Raw genomic sequence first — 19,176 nt, 5'->3', positions numbered from 1 at the left:
TCAAAACTAATCGATACATGTACCAATGCGTTCATCTATGCCTAGCTATAGTACGACAAGTAACTTTTTTGAGAAGGTGTACAATGACCACAGCCATTTATATCATTCTAAAACGAGCTCAATATGAACCTGAGAACCGATAGATATTAAATGAAAACTCGATTTTATATGGTGTAATAGCTTACTACATTGTATGCGGTATGGGTTTTGCTCATTGTTGAAGGCTGTATGGTGACCTATAGTTTTTAACTTCTTTGTCATTTGGTCTCTGGTAGAGAGTTGTCTCATTGACAATCATACATGTACCACATGATCATGATGATGATCACACATTTTCTTATTTTAATAATACTGCATTTATCGATAAATATGACTATAAATTTGAGATATTTGTCATTTTTACAAAATAAAAGTACAATTTAACTTCAGGAATTTGATTTGTGTGTCTTGTATGCAAGTTCCATGTATAACAATATGGCGGACGTAATTATTCAAAAAGTAGATTATTATTATCTATATGTTAAAAATTTTAGAAAAAATAAAGCTATTTACTTTAATTAGGAAAATTTTAAACTACAAATGTACCCTTCACAAGGCACAGGCATACCTTACACTGTCAGCTATCAAGTTTGAATAATTAAAGTCTTCCGGAGTCCAGAAGGGAACTTGCATAAAAGACACACAAATCGATTTCATGAAGTTAAATTGTACTTTTATTGGGTAAAAGTGACATAGATTTCAAAATTAAAGACTTTATTGTGCCAGAGACATATATACACATATATGTCTCTGATTGTGCATTATGAAAACCATCATTATATATAATTATATACTCCATAAACACCAGGAAAGTTTTCAGGTTTTTGGGAGTTCTGAGGAAATCGTTGTACCGTAGCGCTCGATAAATTTTGAAACAATTTCCCACTCTTGTTGCAAAGTATAGATATAGGTAATCTTAATTGAATTATGACTATTGAACAGCGGTATGCTACTGACTGTACTGTTGCCTTTATTTATACCTAACTGTGGTCTGCTTTTGTTTGTTGGTAAGATATTCTGCAAGCTGCTTTCTGTGATTTTTCACGACATCCATTACTTTATTTGCTTCAAATTATTGAATAATAATAAGCCTTTATCAAAATTCATTTTTTTCGTTGTCAATTAACTTGAACTTGAGAATCGTTGTAGCTAATCTTCTTCTTCGGTTACATTTGCGTATAGTTCTGTAGGTCTATAGTGCTGTGTGTGGTACTGGTTTTTTAATGATTCAAGTGAGAGAAGTATAAAACCCTTCTTCTTCTTTTTCACCCAGTAATAAGTGTAATAAAAGTTGTTTACATGTTGATAAGTGGGAAAGGTCGAGGCTTATTTCGTCCCAATTACATTTTTGCCCTGGATCGGTTCGCCCCTTTAAGTGAATCCGAATAAAATATGTTTTAAAAGATACAGACCTATAAAAGATCGTCTTTAAACTATGTCACGTGTTTGTCTGTGTGCTTATATGCATGTGTAGATATGATAATATCGGGCCATAACCCCGGAGGTCATTCCGATCGTTAAATAGTAAAAAAAGGGTACGAGTTGACATGGAGCTAGAGCGGAAAAGCGACCATCACTGACATACCGTTTAGTGTACTCAATACATTTCCGGTATGAACTCCACTGCCGGAATTATTTGCATTAACTCAGAAAATGTCAATGGTCAGTTATATCATAGTACAATGCAATGAAAAAGGATTTAATTACAGAGAATATAGGCTAACATCGCCTGACAATTGGTATCCACATATAAAAACCGGGCATACCAAGCACTCTGATCCACTGTCTAACCCAAACTTGCATAAAAATTTCGTTCAGCTTGGGACCCTCATTTATCCGAATCGGTATCCAAAATTGAGATGGTTGAACGACGAGCTGCTCAGTATATTTGCAATAGATATCACAGTACAAGTAGTGTTACAAACATGCTTACCACATTAAGATTTCCACCACTAGCACTAGCAGAACATAGGCTGAGCACAAGTTTGGTAACAGGGCTGCCAAGTCTCATTTTCATGCTTATTTGGGTGCATTTTCCTTTGATCTATTGTTATTTCTCTTTATAATTTTAGCCAAATCTCACGCATTTGATGGTATCATCATATGGTACATTTTTGTATACAGTATTCTTGTCTTTCGTTTTTGCTTATGTGCTTTGCCTATGTGCCTTTTTGTTTGTCTTTGTTGACATATTTGCTTGTTTTTTGTAGTGATTAAGATTATAACACAATGTTGACTGCTGTACCCCTATTTTTTGACATTTTTACCTTTTATGTCGGTTTTTTTGGTCACACATCGTCAATACAATGGAATTTTATGCGACTGTCATACAAGTGAGAGGTTTAGCTACATGTACAATGTAGCTATAAAACCAGATTTAATCCACCATTTTCTACATAAGAAAATGTCTGTACCAAGTCAGGAATATGACAGTTGTTATCCATTCTTTTGATGTGTTTGAGCTTATGAATTTGCTATTTACTTACATGACAAGGGGGAATTTCCGTTTAGAATTTTCTTCGTAGTTTGGTATTTTTGTAATTTACTTTTTGCTTCATGAATAGTTGGCAGAACTGTGGTAATGATGTATAAGATATCATACATGTACCATCTTGTTGCATATTTCCATCTGACACACTTACACAAGGAGACTCAGTAACCTGGAAAAAACTATACACTTACAGGCACATAAAGACATCCAAGGACTCATACTTTCTATACACAATATTACAGTGGGATCAGCTTCCTGTGGTACTTGTTCAGGCGCTGCTGGATGATTCGGTCTAAAACAAACTTGTACTGTCACAAACTCAGACTATCACAAACTTTGCCTACCATTTGTTATATAAAGAAATGAAGTAAACAAACTCAGCCTTTGATTTGTAGATTGTGTTATTTACTGCTTTTTTTTTTAGTTTTTTTTCAATTTTACTTGATTTATAATAACTTTATATACAAATTTTGGAGATACATTGCAATGTTTTAAAGTAAACTTAGATCCATAAGATAAAATATGACTTTATATTAAATACAGTTTAATTGAAATATAAGTTTGAATTTAATACTTCTAAATGTTGACAGTATGTTGTTTTATTGATAAATTGTGTTTTAATGATCAGAGTGTGTGTATGTTTGTAATGTGTTAAATCTTTAGTGTTCACAATTGGTATACAACCAAAGAGAAATTTGATTGACACTGAATGCATTATTAAAGGATTCATTGATTTAAAGAGTAATTACAACTTAATTGTCACATCAAACAGGTACAATTTTTTAGCTCACCTGGCCCAAAGGGCCAAATGAGCTTTTCTCATCACTTGGCGTCCTTAGTCGTCGTAATCGTTAGCTTTTTACAAAAATCTTCTCCTCTGAAACCACTGGGCCAAATTTAACCAAACTTGACCACAATCATAATTAGGGTATCTACTTTAAAAAAATGTGTCCGATGACCCTGCCAACCAACCAAGATAGCGCAAATGGCTAAAAATAGAACATAGGGGTAAAATGTAGATTTTGGCTTATATCTCTGAAACCAAAGCATTTAGAGTAAATCTGACATAGGGAAAAATTGATTATCAGGTCAAGATCTATCTGCCCTGATATTTACAGACAAATCTGACAACCTGTTGTTAGGTTGCTGCCCCTGAATTGGTAATTTTAAGGAAATTTTGCAGTTTTTGGTTATTATCTTGAATATTATTATAGATAGAGATAAACTGTAAACAGCAATAATGTTCAGCAAAGTAAGATCTACAAATAAATCTACAAATAAGTTGTCATGACCAAAATTGTCAGTCGACCCCTTTAGGAGTTATTGCCCTTAATAGTCAATTTTTAACAATTTTTTGTAAATTTTTGTAATCTTTTACAAAAATCTTCTTCTCTGAAACTACTGAGACAAATTTAACCATACTTGGCCATAATCATTATTAGGGTATTTAGTTCAAAAAATTTGTCCGATGACCCAGCCTTCCAACCATCATGGCCAACTTGGTTAAAAATAGAACATAGGGGTAAAATGCAGTTTTTGGTTTATATCTCCGAAACTAAAGCATTTAGAGCAAATCTGACAGGTGGCAAAAATGTTCATCAGATTTAGATTTATCTGCCCTGAAATTTTCAGACGAATCCGACAATCTGTTGTTGGGTTGCTGCCCCTGAGTTAGTAATTTTACAAAAATTTTGCAGTTTTTTGTTATTATCTTAGATATCATTATAATATCTAATATCTAATACTATTAATTATGATTTTAACCTTATTTTACATGATTTCCAAAGCATCAGTAAATACAGGTGAGCAACACAGGCTCTTGAGAGCCTCTAGTTTGTAGAGGCAATTTGAGGCAAACATTTATTGTACTTATTTCTAAAAATAGATTTGGAGTAAAATTTGAAAAAAAACTGAGGTTTCTTTGATCTTACCAAATAGTTCTATGAAAGAACACGAAAAAAGTTATACAATATCATTCTCATCAAATAAATAAATATTATTGAATGGTGAAAGCATTAATATGGTATTTGACATCTGCTGGATTAAAATTTGTAAACTTTATGTTTTGTATTAATTAATATTACAAATAAATCATACTTAGACACAATCACTAAAAACATGATCAGATACATATATATCATATATTTGGTTAATTACAATTTCATGTAATTACAGGTAGTTATGTTATCACTTGGGTTATTAAAAAGGTGTCAACAGTACAAATGCCAGTTATTAGTCTAAATAAACATGATTAAGGTGATTAAAAAGGTGTCAACAATAAAATGACATATTTCCAGTTCAATCAAATGATAAATAATTTTAAAAAGGATATCAGAATAAGAGAAAAGAAAAGACAAATAAGTGGTAACTTTTCATTATTAGCTGAAATTAGTCTTGCTTTTCTTTTTATATCTTTTTAACGTAACATATATTTCTTGCTTGTAATATGTTTAAAATAAATAATTTAATGATTCTAACTCATAATTAAATTAGAATAAAGTAATTATACATTTTGTGTCACTTATTTTAAATATGGAAATCCATCATTCTTAAGTCAGTATGGCAAATTCACACTTAGATATTCAGTGGGTTACTAAAAGATTTGGCAACCAGATTGGTAATCTAAAATGGGTACCAATCCAGACTAGATGATAAAGTATACTGGATATGCACTACACGCTATTGTTCAGCTGCATTAAATACAGTCTGTCAATGTATTTGAAGGAATCATCTTAAAATATTTCATTTCATATATCATTAAATATTTTGATCATATATTTTATATTATTCATGAGAATTACGAATGACACTGGTATATATTTCATATGAATAGATGATTATTCCTTTTATGAAATTATAGAAACCCTTATTTTACATTAATTTTATATTAATTCGATGAAATAGAGACCATCAACACATACCTCCTGATTATTGTTTTAAAGCCCTGAGGGATATCAGGCTAATGATCACTAATCACTTGTACAGGTAGATCGACACACCTGGCAGGAGAAAAAAATTATCAAGATTAATTGCATCAGTGATCACTTGATTACTTTTCAGAAAATGCTACTGAAAATTAAGATTAAAAAATAAAATTTATAAATTCAACAACAAAGAAAAAGTTTTAGCACTTCAAACATATACTTTAATATTAACTTACACAATCTGCATCCCCCTTTTTAAAAGAGTTCAAGATTAGACTGTAAATCGTAAAACAGAACATAATTTCATGCCAAATAACACAAGTACATGTACATCAATTATCAATCAAACTGCATCACTTTGCAAGTGTAAAAGTCAATACATGAATATTAACTGCAACTTGACAATCTGAAGAAATTTCATAGTTTACAATAAAATTAATACATCCAGATTACATTCAGAATGTAAAGATGCATGTTGAATGGTCTATTTTTATTGCATTTGCAATTTTAGTTCATTAAAACAATTTCAGTTTTAAACTATTGCCCTCCACAAATATTTTCAAATTTTTTTACAAAAATTTATATACGAAACTTCTTGTTGTTGATACTGCAAATTGTAAATCCGACAAATTACTTTGTCTGTTAATCTGTAGATAACCATATGTTTATTAATTAAAAATATTACATAAATTTTAACAGGTGAGCATGGTCAAGTTGATGTTGTAGTACAAAATACAGATCTTTTCACTTGTGGTATTTGTGAGCATAATGAAGAAAACCTTATAGATTTTTTGAGGCACAAGATACAACGTAAGTACTTAAGTATCAATATTGTAAAATTTCATTATGAGCTTTTAATTAAATGATTTGTACCATTACTTAACAGATCATTCTTTAAATATATTTTTGATTTAGAAAAGTTTCTGCATTCAGAAGTTGCAAGGTTGTTAGAGATACCACTTTGTTTTTTATTAAGTTTTCAATAAGCTTTATCTTGACACCTCATATATGTACACATGCTATGTTTGAGACTGACTTTGAGATGAAGAACAGCAATAATAGCGCTGTTCCTTTGCTTTTTGTGTGTTTTTTGCTGTGCATGAATTGATTTTGTGTCATGGATGGATACCCCATATCCTTTGTTTTACTATTAAACGATATGTTGTTTGTTTCAAAAATTATTCTGGTGTGCATTACTGTGGAATCAATTATTTTTGTGGGTACCAATTTTAATGGATAGAGGAAAAAATTGTAATTTCGTTGATACTTGATTTTGTGGTTTTGCCAAAGTTTGCATACAATATACGGTAAAGATAAGGAGATGTGGTATGATTGCCAATTAATCAAAGTTACTTACCAAAGTACAAATAAAGTGGATGTAATCAATTATAGGCAACCATTTGTCCTTCAACAATGAGAAAAATCCATACTGAATAGTTGGCTATGGAGGGCCCAACATGAAAAATATGAAACAATTCAATTGAGAAAACTAACAGCTTAATTCATAACAAAACAATTTACGGGTAAAAAATATGACAGACATGAACCAACGACAACCACTGAACTACAGGTTCCTGACTTGGGACAGGCACATAAACCCTCCCCTAACATGAGACAGTTGTGTTACTGCACAACATTAGAACAAGCTATAAATCTCAGTTGAAAAGGGCTTAACTCATCAGAACGATATAAAGCATAAAATATCTAACAAAAACGAAAACTGGATGTGGCAGGTGATTTATACATCCCTAACAGCATGAAAGACACAAAGTACAGATCTGAGATTACTCACAGTTACTGACAGCTAGTTCAAAGCCAATAACAACTACAAATGTAATAAAAAAAATCATGTGTCTAAGACTAAAATATAAATCAGTACACATCCAACATCCAATGGATTTAGTGTTAAGACGTCATTAACAGATAGAGAAAAACATGACCTTGTGCAATGCCAAAATATAGGTATGGACAGATTGTGGTACCATGAAAGTGCAAGCCTGTCAGGAGGGAGTATTAGTGCTTAAATTTATTCTTTTCTACCCATTATCAGTACCATGTTCATGCCAATAAAGCAAAATTATATATTCTAATTATGGTTAAATACATTTTAAAGATCTGTAAAGCTTCATATACGACTAAAGGGCCTTTTTTCTTTTATTTCAGACCGTGGACCAGGAAACTGTTATGTTTGTCAGCTATGTAAGATTTCATATACTAAAGACTCCTCCCTCTCTCAGCATTATAGAGTGAAACATAAAGTGTCATTGGTTCATAGGAAACAAAGAAGAAATAATTTTCATGAGAAAGAAGATATTCAAGACATAACAAATATTATAGAGGAAAAAGGAAATGATTATGATCTTCAAATTGTAAATATGGAAAACCTTGATGTTGTCAGTTTATTAACCAGCGAAGGTTCTGACAACAGTAAATGTGATCCTGATTATGAAAAAGGCAGTCCAACAGATGCGACTCAAAATGATACAGCTGATTGTGATATTATAAATTATTGTGAAGAAATTCCTGCCTCAGCAACTGTTAACCCGCCCATTGAAGATTCATTGCAGATGGATCACAGTGGTGGGACAACAGAGATTGAACATTTAGAGCTAAAATCTAATAATGAACTGTCATTATGTTATACAAGACCAGTTGCTATCAAAGATAGTCAGGAAGTTGTCCAACCAAATTCATCACATGGAGAAAGCAATGTTGTCACCTGCAATATTGAAATAATTAGCTTGGATGAACCCAGTAATGATCTTTTTATTGATGATGAATCGCCAGAAAGAAATTTAAAATATAGAAATGATGATAAAACAGATGGAAATGATTTCTTTTTTTGTGTGAAGACAAATTTAAATGCTGGAAAAACTATTATTTATGAAAGACAAAATTTGTGCTGTATATATTGTAATTACCAAGATATGGTATTGGCAAACTTGTATCAACACATGTCTGATCAGCATTTAGATCATATGAATACCAAGGAAGAACTCAAACTGCAAAATACTAGTGACAATATAAAGCTGATGAAGTTTTCTGAATATAAAAGGATTTGCTTAAAATATAACACTGGATCTAGCAGGAAGAACAGAAATACTGAAATACAAGACCAGGCAGGAGAATTTCCCTGTGCAAAATGTGGAAAAATATTCACTAGATTACGTTACTTGAAAAAACATATTGCACTCCATAAGCCTGAAAAACCTTTTCTCTGTGATTTTTGTGGAAAATCGTTTAAGACTCAAACCTACCTTACTATACATCATCGCTCACACTCCAAGAAGTCTTACCAATGTGAACAATGTGATTTTTCATCATCAAATACTGCCTTAATACATATACATAGGCAACAGCATAACAACGGGTGTGTTTTATGCGATATCTGTGGTAATGCATACTCTGATAAATCAACTTTAACCAAACACAAACGTGTTCATGATCCTACTCGTCCATATCAGTGCAATTACCCAGGATGCACTTGGCGGTTTTTAACAGAAGTAATGTGCAGGGCACATCAAAGAAATCATGACACGGAAGGAAAATTTAAATGTTCACATTGTGGTTATGTCTTTCGACACAAACATCACGTCAAAAGGCATGAAACTCAAGTGCATGGTATAAAAAATCAACCTATTAAGATGGATGATAAAACTGAGTCAGAACCATCAACTATAAATAAGATACAGAGTATTGATGAAGGAAAAAATACAAATGAATTACAGGAAAAAGACACATCTACAGTCAATGTTATAGTAGAATCGACAGAAGAAAGCACTTGTTTACAGGAGTCTGTGTCTGGTGGTCAGTTAGTAATTACAACAGACACGGAAGGAAATGCCTTGAATTATCAACTCACAGAAATTTCCAATATAGCTTTAATGGACTCAGGAGGAGGGAGAACAATTATAATTCCTCAAATTGACTATGGAAACGTTGTTTTGCAGAGGGTGGAAAATGCAGTAGGTGATTCACCAATGATAAAAGTTACAGAAATAAAGGAGAATATATGATATATTTTGCAAGTGATGTAGTCTTTTATTTGGAAGGGACTTGGGGATACCAGGGTCAGTTGTTTTTCAGTTCAGAAAAACAGAATTTACATGTACATGCAACCTACTGTACATGCATAACATGTATAAGTAAAATCAAGACTCAGGAATTTCTTAATTTAAATTTTCTTCAGCTTTTAGGAAATTTTTTCTCCACTCCATTCTTTAGGAAAGATTAATGTTTAATTGTACGCTGATAGTTTTTTTACAGCTTTACTAATTTAAAACTATTATCTTTTAAATTGCCTTATTTGTTTCTGTCTCGCCTGCGATGAAAGTCACAAAATTGACAGACATTGCAAGGTATACTTGTCCATCAGATTGGGTTAACCAGACCTTGTCCTCATTTTATGGTTCGTTGATCACCATTAAGTTTCTGTGGTAAAGTTATATTTCAGCTAGTTCTATATCATGTATATTCATTGTATACATTGTAGAATGATTGTTACATGTAGGTGCATTGTATGTGACAGGATTCATCTGACCTTGATTTCATTTTCATTGTTCATTGACCTACATTAAAGTTTACAACAAGTATAATTACATAATTTTTACATGTTATTAAATGATCCATGAAATAAGGTCAAGGTCAGATCAACCCTGTCAGACAGACATGTACATCTTGCAATCATTCTATACACCCATTATAGGCGACTTACCCGAAAATTTAGAAATTATTGCATGCATCTATTATTGCGATTTTTGAAGAATGGACGAAATTGTGAGATTAATTATTGCAATTGCAGGAAAATCTGCATACAGAAATATGTATCAGTTATCAGAATGCGAGTAATTATTATTGCAAAAATCACCAAGTTGCATTAATCGCATTAATAAAAACCTCACAATAATTTCTGAATTTACAGTATTATTTCAGTCATGTCCATGATAACAGTGTGTGCTGTTTTGATTAAATTATTTCAACATTTTTAGTAGATAAACAAAGTTCAAAGGGACTATAATATATACCTTGTCACCTTATGTTGTGTGCAGGTGCTTTTTGGATTAACTAATCATGTAGAATAAGTTGATGGTCACATAAACTTAACAATGTATAAAACATGTAAAAAGCATGATAAGTTGATGGTCACATGAAAGAGAGACGAAAGATACCAGAGGGACATTCAAACTCATAAGTCGAAAATAAACTGACAACACCATGGCTAAAAAAGAAAAAGACAAACAGACAAACAATAGTACACAAAACACAACATAGAAAACTAAAGACTGTGAAACGGATATTCCATAACGGTCAACCAACTCGTAATGGCGTCTGTAAAACTTATGAAGGGATGATTTCAACTTCACCAATTGGAACTCTTGGTTTAATAGCTTCCTTGTGAGCAGCAACCCTCTATCAAGGAAATCATGATAGGAAATACAAGCCCTGGGAGATATATACTCCGTATGCAGGCTGTTGCCTTTACAGTTAACATTCATTTTAACTCTGTTGGATAGTTGTGTCATTGGCAAATTGGCAATCATACCCATCTCCTCATTTTTAGCTCACCTGACCTGAAAGGTCAAGTGAGCTTTTCTCATCACTTGGCGTCCGTCGTCCGTAAACTTTTACAAAAATCTTCTCCTCTGAAACTACTGGGCCAAATTTGACCAAACTTGGCCACAATCATCATTGGGGTATCTAGTTTAAAAAATGTGTCCGGTGACCCGGCCAACCAAACAAGATGGCCGCCATGGCTAAAAATAGAACATAGGGGTAAAATGTAGATTTTGGCTTATATCTCTGAAACCAAAGCATTTAGAGCAAATCTGACATGGGGTAAAATTGTTTATCAGGTCAAGATCTATCTGCCCTGAAAATTTCAGATGAATCGGACAACCCGTTGTTGGGTTGCTGCCCCTGAATTGGTAATTTTAAGGAAATTTTGCCGTTTTTGGTTATTATCTTGAACATTATTATAGATAGAGATAAACTGTAAACAGCAATAATGTTCAACAAAGTAAGATCTACAAATAAGGCAACGTGACCAAAATGGTCAGTTGACCCCTTAAGGAGTTATTGCCCTTTATAGTCAATTTTTAACCATTTTTCGTAATTTTTTGTAATTTTTTACAAAAATCTTCTCCTCTGAAACTACTAAGACAAATTTAACCAAACTTGTCCACAATCATCATTAGGGTATCTAGTTTAAAAAATGTGTCCGATGAACCCGCCCGCGAACCAAGATGGCTGACATGGCTAAAAAATAGTACATAGGGTAAAATGCAGTTTTTGGCTCATATCTCTGAAACCAAAGCATTTAGAGCAAATATGATGAGGATAAAATTGTTCATTAGGTCAAGATCTATCTGCCCTGAAATTTTCAGACCAATCAGGCAACCTGTTGTTGGGTTGCTGCCCCTGAATTGGTAATTTTAAGAAAATTTTGCAGCTTTTGGTTATTATCTTAAATATTGTTATAGATAGAGATAAACTGTTAACAGCAATAATGTACAGCAAAGTTAGATCTACAAATAAGGCAACATGACCAAAATTGTCAATTGAACCCTTAAGGAGTTATTGCCCTTTATAGTCAATTTTTTACAATTTTCATAAATTTTGTAAATTTTTGTAAATTTTTACTAAGTATTTTCCACTGTAACTACCGGGCCAAGTTCATTATAGATAGAGATAATAGTAAGGAGCAAGAATGTTCAGTAAAGTAAGATCTACAAACACATCACCATCACCAAAACACAATTTTGTCATGAATCCATCTGTGTCCTTTGTTTAATATGCACATAGACCAAGGTGAGCGACACAGGCTCTTTAGAGCCTCTAGTTATTGTTTTGCCTGTGAAGAAATTCGCAGAGTGAGACATACATGACATAGGGATTACTATCCAGCAGCGGCCTTAAATTATTTGTATAAAGATATAAGAAGATTTGTATAAAGCTATATATTTCAGAAGGTAGAAAGAAGACTTAGATGCTTCATAGTAAGTTCATACAATAAAGTAGATACCTTATGTTACGAAGTTCCTTCCCTCATAAGTCCATTGTTGTTGACCTCATTTTCATGGTTCAGCGAATATTTGAAAATTAATTATAGATTTTTGTCATGTGTATTTCTCACTTATTAAGAGAAGGAGGATAACTAAATTTTGAAGTTGCTGTGTGTTTGTTTATTCTACATTGGCTAGAGGTATAGGGGAGGGTTGAGATCTCACAAAACATGATTAACCCCACTGCATTTTTGTGTCTGTTCATAGTCAGAAGCCTCTGGCCTTTGTTTTTTTAATTTTAGTTCATTTATATGTTTCAGAGTTTATTGTGATGTCCATTTTCACTGAACTAGTACACATTTTTGTTTAGGGGTCAGCTGAAGCGAGCCTCTGGGTGCAGGATTTTCTCGCTGTGTTCAAGACCCAATGGTGGCCTTGGGCTGTTTTATGCTCTTTGGTCGGGTTGTTGTCTCTTTGACACATTACCCATTTCCATTCTAAATTTTATTGGTATATGGGTTCCTTGAAATGTCTGTCAGACAGGGTTCAACTGACCTTGACCTCATTTCATGGATCAGTGATCAAGGTTAAAGTTACATGATTAGGTCTGTTTCGCAGACACTTTAAGCAGTCGGTAAACTAAATGTATCTGTGGTGTATGGAATGATTATAAGGGGTACATATCAGTCTGGCAGGTTTCATCTGACATTGACCTCATTTTCATGGTTCATTGATCAATGTTAAGTTTTTGTGTTTTGGTCTGTTTTTCAAATACTATATTAGTATATATAGGTCAACTATATTTGGTGTATGGAATTATTTTAAAGTGTACATAGAAATAAGAAGATGTGGTATGAGTGCCAATGAGACAACTCTCCATCCAAGTCACAATGTGTAAAAAGTAAACAGTTATACAATTTAATTAAACAAAGTACAGCCTTCAACATTTAGCCTTGGCTCACACTGAACAGCAAGCTATAAAGGGCCAAAAAAAAATTTAATGTTAAACAATTCAAACAGGAAAACCAAAGGTCTATTAAATCTATATAAATGAAATGCTCCGCTGGGCGCAGCTTGATACGACCGCAGAGGCCGAACTCTGAACAATTGGGGCAAGTATGGACACAACATTCAAGCTTGATACAGCACAGCATAGGTTTCTGACACAGAATGAATGTGGTCTAAGAACTTAAAAAATTTTAATTTACCTATTCAAACCATATCATTATTTGCTTTTATATATAAATCAGAAATAACCAATTTGAAATGGAAAATTTTAAAGGAAAAAAAGGACCCCCCCCCCCCCCCCCAATTTTGAACCCCCTTATGATTCATCAACCCCAAACTCAATCCCAGCCCTCCCATTGTGGTATGGTACCTTGCAGTACAATTTCAGAGAGATCCATACACTTGAACACAAGTTATTGTCTGGAAATTAGAAAAATGTTTGTTTTTAGGCCCCTTTTTGGCCCCAAATTCCTAAACGTTTAGGGCAATTATCCCCAAACTCAAACCCAGCTTTCCCTTTGTGATATGGAACCTTGTAGTACACTTTCAGAGAGATCCATACAATTGAACACAAGTTATTGTCTGGAAACTTGAAAAATGCTTATTTTTTGCCCCTTATTCCTAAACGTTATGGGCAATTACTCCCAAACTCAATTCCAGCTTTCCCTTTGTGATATGGAACCTTGTTGTACAATTCTATAAAGATCCATACACTAACACACAAGTTATTGTCATAAACTAGAAAAATGCTTGTTTTTTGCCCCTTTTTGGCCCCTAATTCCTAAAATTTTGAGGCAATTACCCCCAAAATCAATCCCAGCATTCCCTTTGTGAGATGGAACCTTGTGGTACAATGTCAGAGAGATCCATACACTAACACACAAGTTATGTCTGGAAGTTACAAAAATGCTTATTTTTGGCCCCTTTTTCCTTAACCGTTGGTACCATAACCTCCAAAATCAATCCCAACCTTCCTTTTGTGGTATTGAACCTTATGGTAAAATTTCATAGAGATCAATTCACTTAAACTAAAGTTAAAGTGCGAAAACTAATGTGTCTTCGGACGACGAAGACAACGCCGTCATACCAAGATACGACCGCAAAATTTTTTTGCGGTCGTATAAAAACGAGAAAAGAGAAACACTTATGAACCACATCAACAAACAACAACCTGGCAGGAATAATTTGTTCTTAACCTCCTATCCATGGTTCATTACATGTTACATGTAAGTTTCTGTAGTTTGGCCCTCTTCACAGATACTATAGATGTGAGCAACACAATGTTGGCAGATCCTGCTCCACATGTTGCTGATGGTTATTACAAATCAGGTGATCAGTCCCATTTAGTGATGTCACTATCATGGAGGAGGACAGGACTGTGGTCCCGGTTAGGGTTAACAAATATTCTGTAATGGTAAACTAGATTTTGATGACCGCCGTAAAACTTTCAAAGGGATGATTTTAACTTCACTTCTTGGAACCCTTGATTCATTGGTTTCCTGGTTAGCGGCAACCCATGCACGATCAAAGAAATCATGATAGGAAAAGCAAGCTCTGGAATATTGCATCAACTGGGAAATATATACTCCATATGTCGCTGGTGTTAAACTGATTGTGGTCACTGCAATTAAGACTGACAATTTCTCTTACTGAATCAATTTAACTTTCATTAGTTTTTCTTTATTTACTAGAGTTTTTGCAAAAAAAAGAAATAAACACAATACCAATTTTGTGCATCTGATACGCTTTTCTAGTTTTATCTTAATTAGGAACTTTCAAACCTAAACAATGGAGATTAAAAACTTTTTCACGCTGTGCCGCAACAAAAACTTATTTTTACTTTTGTACACATTTGTTTCCTGCATTTTGTGTTGCAGAATATTCATTTCCATCCTGTCTTGTGCAGTTATTAATTTTTACTTCTCACAAGGCCAAGTTATTTATTTTAAAAATCCTCCTGCCTCCTCCAGAAAATCAAATGGTTTTCCTCGAAGCGTTTGTGATCTCTAGGTACAAAAGGTCAGATTTATTTCTCGAATCGCTTAAATAGTAAAGATCTTATCAAAATTTGCAACAATTGAACAATAAACTGTTGACACAGAGATATGTCTCGTCTTTTTGTAATTTTGGTAGTATAACGCAAATATTGAATCCAAACGGCAATATTTAAACATGTAAATTGTGAAAAACATTCAAGTCAATGAACCATGACTTAATGTGCAGGACCAAATAACCTCCAAGGAAATGAGAATTGCCAATGATAAAACTGCATACCAAGTACCATTGACTTATCATAAGTTATGCCCCCTTACACTTAAGAAAGCAAACTTTAACATAACTCGTAAACAATGTAAAAATTTCAAAGTCAATGATGAGGGGATCGGGCAATATAATCTCCATGGACAAGAGACTTGCAAATGCTATAACAATTGCATATTGAATATCATTGAATTAACATTAGTGGTTCCTCTTAAACTGATATAATCACACAAACTAATACATGTAAACTGAGCAAAAGTTTCAAACTCTATAGACCATGACTGAGGGGGCTGAGCCAAATAATCTACTAGTATATGGAAATGAGATGTGCCAATGCAAATGCATCTACATACTAAATACCACTGAACTACCACTAGTAGTTCCCCTTAAACTGATCTAATCACAAACTAATACCTTTACACTGAGCAAAATTTTCGAAAGTCAATAGACCATGACTGAGGGGGCTGGGCCAAATAATCTGCATGGAAACGAGATGTTCCAACACTAATACAACTGCATACAAATATCACTGACCTACCAATAGTGGTTCCCCATGAACTGACCTAATCACAAACTAATACCTTGTTGATGTCGCTTTTGTAGAAAACAGCATACCGCAAATGTATTTCTGCTTTGTATCGATAAGCCCTTTTCAACTGTTTTTATACGACCGCAAAAATTGAAAATTTTTTGGTCGTATATTGGTATGACGTTGGCGTCATCGTCGTCGTCGTCGTCGTCGTCGTCGTCGTCCGGCGTCGTCCGAAGACACATTGGTTTTCGCACTCTAACTTTAGTTTAAGTGAATGGATCTCCATGAAATTTTACCATAAGGTTCAATACCATGAAAGGAAGGTTGGGATTGATTTTGGGGGTTATGGTACCAACAGTTAAGGAATTAGGGGCCAAAAAGGGGCCAATAATAAGCATTTTTGTAACTTCCAGACAATAACTTGTGTGTAAGTGTATGGATCTTTATAGAATTGTACAACAAGGTTCCATATCACAAAGGGAAGGCTGTAATTGATTTTGGGGGTAATTGCCTCAAAATGTTAGGATTTAGGGGCCAAAAAAGGGGCAAAAAACAAGCACTTTTCTAGTTTCATGACAATAACTTGTGTGTAAGTGTTTGGATATTTCTGAAATTGTACTACAAGGTTCCATATCACAAAGGGAAAGCTGGAATTGAGTTTGGGGGTAATTGCCCGAAACGTTTAGGAATTGGGGGCCAAAAAGGGGCCAGAAATAAGCATTTTTATAGTTTCCTGACAATAACTTGTGTTCAAGTGTATGGATCTCTCTGAAATTGTACTGCAAGGTACCATACCACAAAGGGAAGGCTGAGATTGAGTTTGGGGGTGATGAATCATAAGGGGGTTCAAAAAATTTTGGGGGGGGATTTTTTTTTTTCTTTTTTTTTTCTTTTTTTCCTTTTTTTTTTCTTTTAAAATTTTCCATTTTAAGTTGGTTATTTCTGATTTATTTATAAAAGCAAATAATAATGATATGGTAGGAGATGCACACCAAACAGGATGTGTAAATTATTATATAATAAGTATTGTGCAATAGCAAGAAATTTTCAATTGCACAGTATTGCACAATAGCAAGAAATCTTCAATTGCACAGTATTGCGCAATAGCAAGAAATCTTCAATTGCACAGTATTGCGCAATAGCAAGAAATATCCAATAGCACAATATTGCGCAATAGCAAGAAATTGTCAATTGTACAGTATTGCGCAATAGCAAGAAATAATCAATTGCACAGTATTGTGCAAAAGAAGATACTTCGTATAAATTGCTTATTTCTTGATCAATTTCAATGGGGTTTTATTCTTGAATTCTTGGGGTTCTTTAATATGCTGAATCTAACCGTGTATTAAGTTTTTGGATTTTGGGCCCCGTTTTTTAAATTGGTCCACATTGAGGTCCAAAGGGTCCAAAATTTAACTTTGTTTGATTTCATCAAAAATTGAATTATTGGGGTTCTTTGATATGCCGAATCTAACCGTGTATTTAGATTCTTAATTTTTGGTTCCGTTTGCAAATTGGTCTACATAAAGGTCCAAAGGGTCCAAAATTAAACTTAGTTTGATTTCAACAAAAATTGAATATATGGGGTTCTTTGATATGCTGAATCTAACCATGTATTTAGATTTTTGATTATGGGCCCAGTTTTCAAGTTGGTCCAAATCGGGGTCCAAAATTAAACTTTGTTTGATTTCAACAAAAATTGAATATATGGGGTTCTTTGATATGCTGAATCTAACCATGTATTTAGATTTTTGATTGTTGGGCCCCGTTATCAACTTTGTCCACATTGAGATCAAAAGGGTCCAAAATTAAACTTTGTTTGATTTCATCAAAAATTGAATATATGGGGTTCTTTGATATGCTGAATCTAACCATGTATTTAGATTTTTGATTATGGGCCCAGTTTTCAAGTTGGTCCAAATCGGGGTCCAAAATTAAACTTTGTTTGATTTCAACAAAAATTGAATATATGGGGTTCTTTGATATGCTGAATCTAACCATGTATTTAGATTTTTGATTATGGGCCCAGTTTTCAAGTTGGTCCGAATCGGGGTCCAAAATTAAACTTTGTTTGATTTCAACAAAAATTGAATATATGGGGTTCTGTAATATGCTGAATCTAACCGTGTATTAAGTTTTTGGATTTTGGGCCCCATTTTTAAATTGGTCCACATTGAAGTCCAAAGGGTCCAAAATTTAACTTTGTTTGATTTCATCAAAAATTGAATTATTGGGGTTCTTTGATATGCCGAATCTAACCGTGTATTTAGATTCTTAATTTTTGGTTCCGTTTGCAAATTGGTCTACATAAAGGTCCAAAGGGTCCAAAATTAAACTTAGTTTGATTTTAACAAAAATTGAATTTTTATGGTTCTTTGATATGCTGAATCTAAACATGTATTTAGATTTTTGATTATGGGCCCAGTTTTCAAGTTGGTCCAAATCGGGGTCCAAAATTAAACTTTGTTTGATTTCAACAAAAATTGAATATATGGGGTTCTTTGATATGCTGAATCTAACCATGTATTTAGATTTTTGATTTTTGGGCCCTGTTATCATTTTTGTCCACATTGAGATCAAAAGGGTCCAAAATTAAACTTTGTTTGATTTCATCAAAAATTGAATTCTTGGAGTTCTTTGATATGCTGAATCTAACCATGTATTTAGATTTTGGATATTGGACCATAATAGGTGAATGTCCAATTTAAAATTTTTAAGTTCTTAGACCACATTCATTCTGTGTCAGAAACCTATGCTGTGTCAAATATTTAATCACAATCCAAATTCAGAGCTGCATCAAGCTTGAATGTTGTGTCCATACTTGCCCCAACTGTTCAGGGTTCGACCTCTGCGGTCGTATCAAGCTGCGCCCTGCGGAGCATTTTATTTATAGTTTGTTCTTATGTTGTACTGTTACACCAC

At 33.5% G+C, this 19,176-nt stretch overlaps 3 protein-coding genes and 1 long non-coding RNA gene across 7 annotated transcripts in view; 2 read left to right on the top strand and 2 right to left on the bottom strand.

Moving 5' to 3' along the window:
• Positions 1 to 1,363, bottom strand: part of LOC127701303 (F-box only protein 15-like) — a 35,549-nt gene extending 34,186 nt beyond the window's left edge. For both annotated transcript variants that reach the window (XM_052205186.1, XM_052205187.1), the window contains exon 1: positions 1,020 to 1,363. In XM_052205186.1, the coding sequence (XP_052061146.1) occupies positions 1,020 to 1,093 (74 nt within the window). In that variant the 5' untranslated portion in view covers positions 1,094 to 1,363. The remainder of the gene's footprint in view (positions 1 to 1,019) is intronic.
• LOC127701268 (nuclear factor of activated T-cells 5-like) overlaps positions 1 to 18,840 on the top strand; it is a 347,248-nt gene extending 328,408 nt beyond the window's left edge. The window contains exon 15 of one of the 3 annotated variants that reach the window (XR_007981961.1): positions 18,830 to 18,840. The gene's annotated coding sequence lies outside the window, so the exon portion shown is untranslated. Of the gene's footprint in view, positions 1 to 16,577; positions 16,710 to 18,045; positions 18,057 to 18,829 lie in introns of those variants that run through there. The other 2 variants (XR_007981960.1, XR_007981964.1) reach the window with 2 other exon arrangements.
• The window catches only part of LOC127701394 (uncharacterized), a 203,940-nt gene that overhangs the window by 65,044 nt on the left and 119,720 nt on the right, over positions 1 to 19,176 (bottom strand). The window lies entirely within an intron of this gene.
• Positions 1,641 to 9,482, top strand: LOC127701282 (zinc finger protein 567-like). The gene is made up of 3 exons (XM_052205142.1): positions 1,641 to 1,701; positions 6,154 to 6,264; positions 7,618 to 9,482. The coding sequence occupies exons 1-3, from the start codon at positions 1,653 to 1,655 to the stop codon at positions 9,468 to 9,470; spliced, it is 2,013 nt and encodes a 670-aa protein (XP_052061102.1). The 5' UTR covers positions 1,641 to 1,652; the 3' UTR covers positions 9,471 to 9,482.

The sequence above is a fragment of the Mytilus californianus genome, unplaced genomic scaffold (assembly GCF_021869535.1).
Source record: "Mytilus californianus isolate M0D057914Y unplaced genomic scaffold, xbMytCali1.0.p SCAF_5, whole genome shotgun sequence".
NCBI classification, from domain to species: domain Eukaryota; kingdom Metazoa; phylum Mollusca; class Bivalvia; order Mytilida; family Mytilidae; genus Mytilus; species Mytilus californianus.
Note: the sequence above shows the minus strand (reverse complement) of the source record. Positions and strands in the feature narration are given on the sequence as shown.